Source organism: Heteronotia binoei, chromosome 4 (assembly GCF_032191835.1).
Source record: "Heteronotia binoei isolate CCM8104 ecotype False Entrance Well chromosome 4, APGP_CSIRO_Hbin_v1, whole genome shotgun sequence".
Taxonomy (NCBI): Eukaryota; Metazoa; Chordata; class Lepidosauria; order Squamata; family Gekkonidae; genus Heteronotia; species Heteronotia binoei.
The window spans coordinates 181,107,135-181,118,951 of NC_083226.1; the positions used below are offsets into that span (position 1 = coordinate 181,107,135).

At 47.9% G+C, this 11,817-nt stretch overlaps 1 protein-coding gene across 1 annotated transcript; it reads left to right on the forward strand.

Moving 5' to 3' along the window:
- The first annotated feature begins 610 nt into the window (after positions 1-610).
- LOC132570180 (myogenesis-regulating glycosidase-like) lies at positions 611-2,710 on the forward strand. Its single transcript, XM_060236613.1, has one exon. The coding sequence runs from the start codon at positions 611-613 to the stop codon at positions 2,675-2,677; it is 2,067 nt and encodes a 688-aa protein (XP_060092596.1). The 3' UTR covers positions 2,678-2,710.
- The last annotated feature ends 9,107 nt before the right edge of the window (positions 2,711-11,817 follow it).

The following is an 11,817-nucleotide window of genomic DNA, read 5'->3' on the forward strand; positions in this document are numbered from 1 at the left end:
GACACCCTGTGAGGTTGATGAAGATATTGGATTTATATCCCGCCCTCCACTCTGAAGAGTCTCAGAGCGGCTCACAATCTCCTTTCCCTCCCTCCCCCACAACAGACACCCTGTGAGGTAGATGAAGATATTGGATTTATATCCCGGCCTCCACTCCGAAGAGTCTCAGAGCGGCTCACAATCTCCTTTCCCTTCCTCCCCCACAACAGACACCCTGTGAGGTAGATGAAGATATTGGATTTATATCCCGCCCTCCACTCTGAAGAGTCTCAGAGCAGCTCACAATCTCCTTTCCCTTCCTCCCCCACAACAGACACCCTGTGAGGTAGATGAAGATATTGGATTTATATCCCGCCCTCCACTCTGAAGAGTCTCAGAGCAGCTCACAATCTCCTTTCCCTTTCTCCCCCACAACAGACACCCTGTGAGGTGGGTGGGGCTGGAGAGGGCTCTCCCAGCAGCTGCCCTTCCAAGGACAACCTCTGCCAGAGCTGTGGCTGACCCAAGGCCATTCCAGCAGCTGCAAGTAGAGGAGTGGGGAATCAACCCCGGTTCTCCCAGATAAGAGTCCGCACACTTAACCACCACACCAAACTGGCTCTCTCAGGAGATGGCAACGCAGTCCTTCCGTCGTCGAAGTAAAGAAGAGAGACCACAACTAGATGATGGCTGTGAAGCTAAACAGCAGCCTGAAACTCGGGCATCCCCAAACTTTGGAGCAGGTGTGTTAGCAACAGGACTCCTCATAGCTGTGGCTGCAGGATGCTACTCTCTGGTTTCCCTCAGGTGGACAGAGAGGGTGAAGATGGAGCAGGTGGACCTGAGAAAGAACGGGTTCACTATCCAAAGCCAGAGTGGAGAGGTTGTCTTCAGGCTTGAATTTCAGTCCAGTGCTCTTGACTTGGGGTCCTGCTCTAAAGAGGGGGATGTTTTAACCTGCTCCGAGTCAGAGAGAGGGAAACTTCGCTTCTCAATTCAAATGGTCAGAACTGAGGATGTAGTGACGTGCTACGATATCCAATGGGGAGAGTTGACCGCCAATGCCGTGGTGGAACACAAACTGCTCTGGGGGGATGCCCATTGGTACGGGGGTTGTGAGATGAACACGCAGCACTGGCCAATCAGGCTCCCAGGATACCAAGAACCTATGCCGTTCGTGACTAGCGATGTATATTCTTTCAAGAACAGCTTTGGAGGGATCTTGGAGCGATACTGGGTCTCCTCCAAAGCGGCAGCCGTCAGGATTAATGACTCGGTGCCCTTTCACCTGGGGTTCAATGCTGTGGAAAGGTCTCTCTTCTTCCGGGCCAGGTATAAGGATTCCCCCTACAAGACACGGCTGGGACAGCCGCCGTTCCCAGAGCTGAGTTATCACGTCTGTGTTGGTTCCGACATTACCTCTGTCCACAGGCACATGGTTCAGAAGTATTTCAGGAAACCTTTGAAGATCCCCTCAGAAAATATCTTCAGATTTCCAATCTGGTCCACATGGGCTTTGTACAAAAAAGAGATCAGCCAGGAAAGACTTCTGCAATTTGCGCAGACAATTCGAAAGTATGGTTTTAAACATAGCCTCATCGAAGTAGATGATATGTACATGCAGAATTACGGGGACTTCGACTTTGACCCATTCAAGTTCCCTAATGCGTTAGAAATGTTCAAAAACCTAAAGAAAGATGGATTCAGCTTCAGTTTGTGGATACATCCCTTCATACATGTGAATTCTCCAAACTTTGAGGTGGGGAAAGCGGGGCAGCTTTTTGTGACAGAGCCAGCAGGACAGTTTCCTGCCATGGTGGAGTGGTGGAATGGAGTGGGCGCCATTTTGGATTTCACCAACCCTTCCGCCAGGAAATGGTTTCAGACCCAGCTGAGGCAGCTCCGCTCAAAGTACGGTGTCTTGTCCTTCAAATTTGATGCTGGGGAGACAAGTTACCTCCCTGAGGAGTTTAGCACCTTCCAGCCCTTGCTGGATCCCAGCGTCTGGTCCCGACATTACGCAGAAATGGCTATTCCTTTTTATGAGTTCGCCGAAGTCCGCGTTGGTTACCAGTCCCAGCATGTCTCTTGTTTGGTTCGTATCATCGACCGGGATTCGATCTGGGGTCATGAGCTTGGCCTCAGGTCTTTAATTCCTACTGTGTTGACCGCCGGCCTTTTGGGGTACCCTTTCATCCTGCCAGATATGATTGGTGGAAACTTTCTTCCCAACAAGACAGAAGGTGCCGTAGACTTGCCAGTCCGGGAACTTTACGTCCGTTGGCTGGAGCTGACAGCCTTCATGCCTTCCGTGCAGTTCTCCATCCCACCTTGGCTATATGACAGGGAAGTCATTGAAATCGCGCACAAATTTTTGGAGCTCCGGGAATCCCTAGTTGCCCCTCTCTTGCTGGAGCTGGCCAAGGAGATTGCTGCTACGGGGGACCCTCTTATAAGGCCCCTTTGGTGGGCTTCTCCTGGGGATGAGTTGGCCCACCAAATCGATTCCCAGTTCCTCATCGGGGATGTGTTGATGGTGGCACCTGTCTTGGAGTCGGGCATGTTAAAGAGAGACATCTACCTCCCCGCAGGTAAATGGAAGAGTTACAAAGGAGAACTCTTCACAAAGACTCCCGTCCTACTTACGGACTACTTGGTCAACTTGGATGAAGTTGCTTATTTTTTCTTGGTTTCTTGAGCTACTTTGGGGCCAGGTAAAGGATTCAGTGACCTCCTCTCAAAAACCTACAGGAGACTTTGGCTTAATCTGGTTATCTTAAGCGGAATGGTTCTTTCTGCACCGAGCAATTTGTGTGTGGTAATAAACTTTTGTTAACGGTCTTCCTCTGGCTTTGAGCACTGCAGAATCCACACAGCTCGCAGTCTTTTTAATCTCGCTCTTCCGTGAAAGAAAAAGGCCCTTATCTCCACCTTGCAGGTGGCAACCTCAGAATGAGGTTAATTAATAGACAGCCAAGCAAAGAGAGAGGCTGTGTTCCAACGTCATGGAGCTGCAGGCATTTTTTCCAGGAATGTTTTGGAGCGATTCTCCGTGGGAGAAACAACAAAATTATAAATGGAAATGGATGTGGGTTTTACAAGAACAGTTTGCATGGCTTTCCCAGTGACAGAAACTGAGTGGGAATTTTAGACAAGCGTTGGGGCTGTCGGCATCTAAATCCAGATATGGGAAGATAGTTTCATGTGGGTAGATGTGTTAGTCTGCAGTAGAAGATCCAGAACTGAATCCAGTAACCCTTTAGAGACCAACAAGATTTTAGAAGTATAAGATTTTGAGAGTCAAAACTCCCTTTGTCAGGTAACCGACAAAAGGAACCTTGACTCTTGACAGTTCATACTGCGTTTGCCAATCCTCAGGTCCCAGCTGGGGATCTCCCCAACAGCTTCCATGTGCCTTCAAACCTGGGAAGGCTTAAGAAGACACTGGGAACAGCTTGCTCCTAAAAAGGTGTGTGTGTGTCTTTAAATCTTTGAGCCAGGCTGAATGGGGGCAGGGTGAGCCTGCAAAACAACATGCCTGTTGAAAGGGAAGGCGCTCAGAACCTCCATTTGTTTTACAGTGCCTTAAGAAGATATTTGCACATGAAAATAGTAAGCTCTGGTTTCCCTGGGTTAGTCTGATGAACTGTGTAGAGTATAGAGCAGTCAACAACTCCCATGATGAGTAAATTGCCCCAGCGAAACCACAAAGTGTGTTCTTCCAAACTGTGTTTACTTTGGCTGCTGTGTGCGTCTTTGTGCGTGTGAGGGAGAGAGAGGAAGTACAGCCAATTGCTGAGGGATGATAAAATGAAGACTGTATTTATGGAAACTGCACTGCCGTATTTTAATAATAATAATAATAATAATAAATACTAAATTTATTCTTATATCCCGCCCTCCCCTGCCAGAGGCAGGCTTATTTCTTTTTTTTAGGGAATGGGAAGGTTTCCTGGCTGCACCCCCAAAGTCTACCTTCCCCCACCCTCAAAGTCTCCAAGTATTTTCTGTTAGACTTGGCAACCCTAGTTCATACCTTTGAAAATCTTGTTGGTTTCTGAGGTGTTTCTCGACTTGAACCTAGATATAGGAAGCACATTTTCCAATCTGAGATCCTGGAGGCTGCTGGTACAAGATGGAGCTGGGAACTGGCGCTTGAACCAAGATGTGAGTCTGAAAGGCAACAAGAAAAAAGTTAGATTCAGGTAGGTGGCCGTACTGGCCTGAAGCAACACAACATTGTTGCGCATTGTGTTCAGTTTTGGGCATCACATTTTAAGAAGGATATAGACAAGCTGGAACGGGTCCAGAGGAGGGTGATGAAGATGGTGAGGGGTCTGGAGACCGAGTCCTATGAGGAAAAGTTGAAGGAGCTGGGGATGTTTAGCCTTGAGAGGAGGCTGCTGAGAGGTGATATGATCACCGTCTTCAAGTACTTGAAGGGCTGTCCTATAGAGGATGAAGCAGAATTGTTTTCTGCATCCCCAGAAGGCCCTGAGCCACCTCGGTGGGGAGGGTGCGATATAAATCGAATACAATGAAATGAAATGACCAGAACTAATGGGTTGAAATTAAATCAAAAGAGCTTCCGGCTCAACATTAGGAAGAACTTCTTGACCGTTAGAGAGGTTCCTCAGTGGAACAGGCTTCCTCCTCGGGAGGTGGTGGGCTCTCCTTCCTTGGAGGTTTTTAAACAGAGGCTAGATGGCCATCTGACAGCGATGAAGTTCCTGTGAATTTGGGGTAGGTATTTGTGGGTTCCCTGCATTGTGCAGGGGGTTGGGCTGGAGGTCCCTTCCAACTCTATGATTCTAACAAAGTGGCACCTTGAAGACCAACAAACTAATTCAGAAGTGCGCATGCACACAGACGCTTATACCCAGAATTAAACTTTGTTGGTCTTCAAGGTGGCCACTGGACTCAAAAGGGAAGAGTTGTGTTTTCAGGTTTGACCAGGGCGCTAGTACTTATCCAGCTGTGGCCAATCCAAAGTCTTCATACTTAGCAGCCACTCATATGTTCCCTTTGCCTCTGAAGGAGGATCTGAAGTTCCGAACACAAAGTCTCCAGTAGTCCAATTGAGGCCAGTTTCTCACCACAGGCCTTGAGGTTCCTGGCTAAAGTGCCAGATAATGTAATCCTAATCGCACCAGGGAATAAGACCTATCTCTTTCCATAGATGTCCCTGGGTACCATCTACCAGCCATCTGTTGGCTAACCCACTACTTAGGATGGGCTGCCTGGTGTCAGCCAGAGTCTGGGCCTTTTCCTCTGTGGCTCTATGGAAGAGGCAAGGGGGCCTTCTCCTTGGAGAGCTTTGGGGGCACTGCTAGGGTTGCCAGCCTCCAGGTGGGGCCTGGAGATCTCTCGCTTTTACAACTGATCTCCAGCAGGCAAAGATCAGCTCCCCTGGAGAAAATGGCTGCTTGGAAGGGTGGACTCTAGGGCATTGTCCCATGCTGAGGCCCCTCCCCTCCCCAAACCCCGCCCTCTCCCAGCTCCACCCCCAAAGTCTCCTGGTATTTTCCCATAGAGACCTGGCAACTCTAGGGACAGCTAGGCCGGCCTATTTGCCATGGCTTTTGAGGGGGGTTGGAATGGCAGGCATCTTTTAAATGGGGAGGGGGGAGAATTTGGGGTTTGCTATTTTATTTTAAACTATTTTAACTACTCTTGTAAGCCACCATGAACCACGATGAAAGGCAGGATTGAAATATGGTAATAAAATCCCATGAGGCTTCTGAGTAAACAGACTGCAGCCAGAGTCCTCGACAGTCATCACCAGTGAATTTTGTCATGGTTGGGATTTGCAGCACTGGGTTTGTTTGGTACCTAAAAGGATCCAGTTTTGCATCCTGGAAACCGAAATGTTGTGTGCTAAATAAACCATACAGGCACCATTAATGGGCTTTGGTTGGACTGTAGCACTAAGAACTTTGCAGAGTTCCAAATAATTGATCAAAAACGATTTTAGGGGAGGGGGGGTGGGCAGAGGGACAAGACCTTGTGCGGGCTTCCAGGAGCTGAAGTAGTCATGGGAGAAGGGTTTGTGCAAACCTCAGCGCTTGACAAACAGAAAGAAGTTCTTAAGCCAACAGCAAAAAATCTTGCACACAAAACTTTTCTATGATGTCTAAAAGCTGAAGGAAGGAAGGAAAGAAGGAAAGAAGGAAGGAAGGAAGGAGGGAAGGAGGGAGGGAAGGAAGGAAGGAAGGAAGGAAGGAAGGAAGGAAGGAAGGAAGGAAGGAAGGAAGGAAGGAAGGAGGGAAGGAGGGAGGGAGGGAAGGAAGGAAGGAAGGAAGGAAGGAAGGAAGGAAGGAAGGAAGGAAGGAAGGAAGGAAGGAAGGAAGGAAGGAAGGAAGGAAGGGAGGGAGGGAGGAAGGGAGAGAGGGGAGGAAAGAAAGAAAGAAAGAAAGAAAGAAAGAAAGAAAGAGAGGGAGGGAGGGAGGAAGGGAAGGAAGGAAGGACAGAGAAAGAAAGGAAGGCAGGGAGGAAAGGAAGGAAGGAAGTCACCTAAGAATTGGGCTGAGATCTCACAAAGTGGTAAAGAGAAAGAACAAACACAAGTGTGCATTTGTACATCTGCTGTCTAATAAAAACAAATGCAAGCTAATTGAGGAGCGGCATCTCAAAAGAGCTATTTAAAAATATAATACCAGGGCAAATTGCACAGAGTCTGAGATTTCTGATCTCTCTGTGGAACCAGGTCTGACCTAAAGCCAGCTGGGAAACAGCATCTTATATTAAATCAATATACTTGGGGAAAATACCAAAGTGAAACAAGACCAACACAATTCCACTGCTAAGCTAAGTGCAGATTGTCTGAAAAGTCTGGAGCAGAACATTTTCTGGGTCTGCCATGTAGAGCAAGCTATTCTGTGTTGTAATTGGTTCAGGAAATGCCCATATTATGCTGGGATTGCCATAAGTTGGCTCTTTCCATCATCACACCACACTGAAGCAGTGAAGACGCAGGGTATTAAGAAAGAAGAAGATATTGGATTTATACCCCGCCTTATACTCTGTATCTCAGAGTCTCAGAGCGGTCGCAATCTCCTTTACCTCCCCTCCTTACAACAGACATCCTGTGAGGTGGGTGGGGCTGAGAGAGCTCTGACAGAAGCTGCCCCCCTTTCAAGGACAACTGCCAGAGCTGTGGCTGACCCAAGGCCATTCCAGCAGGTGCAAGTGGAGGAGTGGGCAATCAAACCCGGTTCTCCCAGATAAGAGTCCGTCCACTTAACCCCTACACCAAACTGGCTCTCAAGAGTGAAAATGCATGTTTGTTTCACACGGTGTGATACTTCAATCAATCGATCAATCGTTTCATCATCCGTTGACAGACGAAAAAAGGAAAAGCAGCTTTAAACAAAAACACGATCTTCTCCATTTTATTTTTGGCTCACGCCTCCATGGGCAACCCACCAAGGCAAAAAATGTGTTAACAGAGCAGATGGAAGCCACATTGCCAATCCTTTGGACTACAGCCTTACGTGAGCCCCACCAAAATAGGGCTCCGCTGAGGGCACACATAGGAGAATACCCTGGTGGAGAGGGGCTGGACTCACCTTTGAAATCTGATTGACGTTTGCTCTTCATGTGGCTTTCTGCCTCGAAATTGAACATGGAGCTTTCCAGATGGGGAATGTGTCACTGTTGGTGACGTGCATCAAAATCTGCTTTTGCACCCAATCTGTTCTCGCAACTTCAAACCTTCCCCCCTGTGTTCTTTTTATTTTCTTCCCAACACGAAGAGTGAAACATTTATAGACTCTGAGTCACTTGAGCCCAGAATAGGTTCAGAAAGACAATCTTTGCAATGCGTCTACCCTGCAGAAGGCTTTTGGGCTGGGGCCCAGCAGGCAGGGTCCTGGGTTCAAAATAAGATTGCCAATCCCCAATTGAGGGCAGGGGATCCCCCGCTTTGGAGGCCCTCCCCCCACTTCAGGGTCATTAGAAAGTGTGTGTGGGGGGAATGTCTGCTGGACACTCCATTATACTCCATGGAGACTAATTCCCATAGGGCAGGGGTGTCAAACATGCGGCCCAGGGGCCGAAGCAGGCCCCCAAGCAACTGGCTGTCATCTGCTTCCTTCTCCCTCTCTCTTGCTTCCTTCTGCATCACAGCTTGTTTTGCCAGGGCTGCTCAATTGCTACAGAGCAAAACCTCAATTTTCTTCATTGGCTGAAGCGCCTCCTTTGGGGAGGAAAGGGGGAGGAATAGCTTGCTTTGCCAGGCTCTCTCAGTTGCACAGAAGAGCTACTGAGCCAAGCCTCTCTTCCTTCTGTTGGCTGAGGCTCCCTCCCCCCACACCAGCCCCTGGGGAAGGATTCGGTTCCCTGGATCCCATGGGAGAAATTCAGAGAAACGCCTTTGAGACCAATGAGTGCTAACGTTTTAAGCATGTTAACGTTTTTTAAAAATATATTTGTGTTTGTCCGTGTTCTTTATAAAATGTATATCTCTGCTACCTAGTCTTAAATAGGTACACACATGACCCAGCCTGACATGGCTCGGCCCAACAAGGTCTCTTGTATGTCAGATCTGGACCTCATAAGGAATGATTTCGACATCCCTGCTATAGGGTATAATGGAGAATTGATCTGTGGGTATCTGGGGCTCTGGTGGGGCTGTTTTTTGAGGTAGAGGCACCAAAATTTCACCATCACCTCTGATGCCTCTCTTCAAGATATCCCCCAAGTTTTAAAAATATTGGACTAGGGCAGAGGTGTCGAACTCATTTGTTATGAGGGCCGGATCTGACATAAATGAGACCTTGCTGGGCCGAGCCATGTTCGGCCGGACCATGTATGTACCTATTTAAGATTACGTAGCAGAGATATGAACTTTATAAAGGACACAGACAACACAAAGATTTTTTTTTAAAAAAACTTAAAACATGCTTAAAACATTAGCATTTGTTGGCCTTAAAGGTGCTTTCTTTGTATCTTTCCCATGGGATCGAGGAAACTGATCAAAGGAAGCTCTGGGTCTTTCCATCCTTCCCCAGGAGACCACGAGGAGGAGGAGCCTCAGCCAATAGAAGGAAGAGAGGCTCAATAGCTCTACTGTGCGATTGAGAGAGCCTGGCAAAGCAAGCTCTGCCTCCCCCGTTTCCTCCCTAAGGGAGGAGCCTCAGCCAATGGAGAAAATAGAGGCTTTGTGTCAAGCAATGTTTAATCCTTCTCTGACTGTCTATTTTTGTCTGAATATAACTGGCATGTTTTAAAGATATTACTAACCCTGAATTAAGCTTGGGCACATCAAAGCAGAAAAACAGCAGGAACCACATTCGCGCCTCTTTCGCTTTTACTAACAAATGCAGGAATTTGCTCTTTGAAGATAAAGCCTCCAGGGACAGTTTCCCAGGCCGGTCCTGGGCCCAGGAAGAATAACCACAGGGGAGATAAGAAAGTTACTGTGCATTTTCACACGTGAATGTAGGATTGTTTAGAGTTTGTAGCCATGTTTAGAGAACCTTTGATGTGCCATCTTTAAGTATGCATTCTACTGTTACTTTGTATCAGTTCCAATACCTAGCTCAATAGAGCCGCATGGATTATCATAAGAACATAAGAGAAGCCATGTTGGATCAGGCCAATGGCCCATCCAGTCCAACACTCTGTGTCACACAGTGGCAAAAAAATTTATACATACACACATACTGTGGCTAATAGCCACTGATGGACCTCTGCTCCATATTTTTATCTAAACCCCTCTTGAAGGTGGCTATGCTTGTGGCTGCCACCACCTCCTGTGGCAGTGAATTCCACATGTTAATCACCCTTTGGGTGAAGAAGTACTTCCTTTTATCCGTTTTAACCTGGCTGCTCAGCAATTTCATCGAATGCCCACAAGTTCTTGTATTGTGAGAAAGGGAGAAAAGTACTTCTTTCTCTACTTTCTCCATCCCATGCATTATCTTGTAAACCTCTATCATGTCACCCTGCAGTCGACGTTTCTCCAAGCTAAAGAGTCCCAAGCGTTTCAACCTTTCTTCATAGGGAAAGTGTTCCAGCCCTTTAATCATTCTAGTTGCCCTTTTCTGCACTTTCTCCAATGCTATAATATCCTTTTTGAGGTGCAGCGACCAGAACTGCACACAGTACTCCAAATGAGACCGCACCATCGATTTATACAGGGGCATTGTGATACTGGCTGATTTGTTTTCAATTCCCTTCCTAATAATTCCCAGCATGGCGTTGGCCTTTTTTATTGCAATCGCACTGTCTTGTATCAATAAACCATACTTTGTTTCAACTCAAGGACTGGTTACTTTGCAAATTACATGCTTGACACTTTCCTCTGTAGCTCCTGTGCGATTGAGCAAGCCTTGCAAAGCAAGCTGCGATGCAGAGGGAAGCAAGAGAGCGGGAGAAGGAAGCAGAGGACAGCCAGTTGCTCGGGGGCCTGAAAGGAGCTGAATGAGAAACCAAAGAAATACTCACCCATGTGGGATTTGCAGTTGAATTACAGGCTCAACGGTGTTTGCAATCTTGGAGGATTTAGCAAGAGACATCGTCAAGAAGAAGAAGAAGAAGAAGATATTGGATTTATATCCCGCCCTCCACTCTGAAGAGTCTCAGAGCGGCTCACAATCTCCTTTACCTTCCTCCCCCACAACAGACACCCTGTGAGGTGGGTGGGGCTAAGAGAGTTCTTACAGCAGCTGCCCTTTCAAGGACAACCTCTGCCAGGGCTATGGCTGACCCAAGGCCATGCCAGCAGGTGCAAGTGGAGGAGTGGGGAATCAAACCCGGTTCTCCCAGATAAGAGTCCACACACTTAACCACTACACCAAACTGGCTCTCTATTCCTCTAACATGAAGTTGAGGGACAAACTTCATTCCATGCACTTTGTTGTGCATTGGCTGTTACACCTCACACCAAAATATTTTGACACTGTTGGCAGACCTCAGTAGGGTTGCCAATCCCCAGGTGGGGGCGGGGGATTCCCCGGTTTGGAGGCCCTCCCCCCACTTCAGGGTCATCAGAAAGGTGGGGGGAGGGAAATGTCCCCTGGGCACTCTGTTATTCCCTATGGAGACCTATTCCCTTAGGGTATAATGGAAAATTGATCTGTGGGTATCTGGGGCTCTAGAGGGAGGGGCGTGTTTTGAGGTAGAGGCACCAAATTTCCAGCGTATTATCCAGTGCCTCTCTTCAAAATATCCTCCAAGTTTCAAAAAGATTGGACCAGGGGGCCTAATTCTATGAGCCCCAAAAGAAGAAGGAGAAGAAGATATTGGATTTATATCCCGCCCTCCACTCTGAAGAGTCTCAGAGCGGCTCACAATCTCCTTTACCTTCCTCCCCCACAACAGACACCCTGTGAGTTGAATGGGGCTGGAGAGGGCTCTCACAGCAGCTGCCCTTTCAAGGACAACTCCTGCGAGAGCTAGGGCTGACCCAAGACCATGCTAGCAGGTGCAAGCGGAGGAGTGGGGAATTGAACCCGGTTCTCCCAGATAAGAGTCTGTGCACTTAACCACTACACCAAAATGGCTCTCCTATCCATCATTATTTCCTATGGAGGGAAGGCATTTAAAAGGTGTGCCGTCCCTTTCAATGTGATGGCCAGAACTCCCCTTGGGAGTTCAGTTCTGCTTGTCACACGCTTCTGGCTCCACCCCATCTCCGCCCCCAAAGTCTTCTGGCTCCACCCCCAAAGTCCCCAGATATTTCTTGAATTGGACTTGGGAACCGTAGGCCTCAGCCGTGAGATCTGCTTATTTGAGCAGTTTAATCTCTGCACTAACAAAATGTTCCCTTTTGGCGTTCCCGTCTAGGGGGGAAAAATCCCTAATCCAGCTACCTGGAACAGCCGGAGAGATTTT

Excerpts from the sequence above, each read along its gene's own strand:
- LOC132570180 (XM_060236613.1), top strand. The coding sequence starts at position 611 with ATGGCAACGCAGTCCTTCCGTCGTCGAAGTAAAGAAGAGAGACCACAA.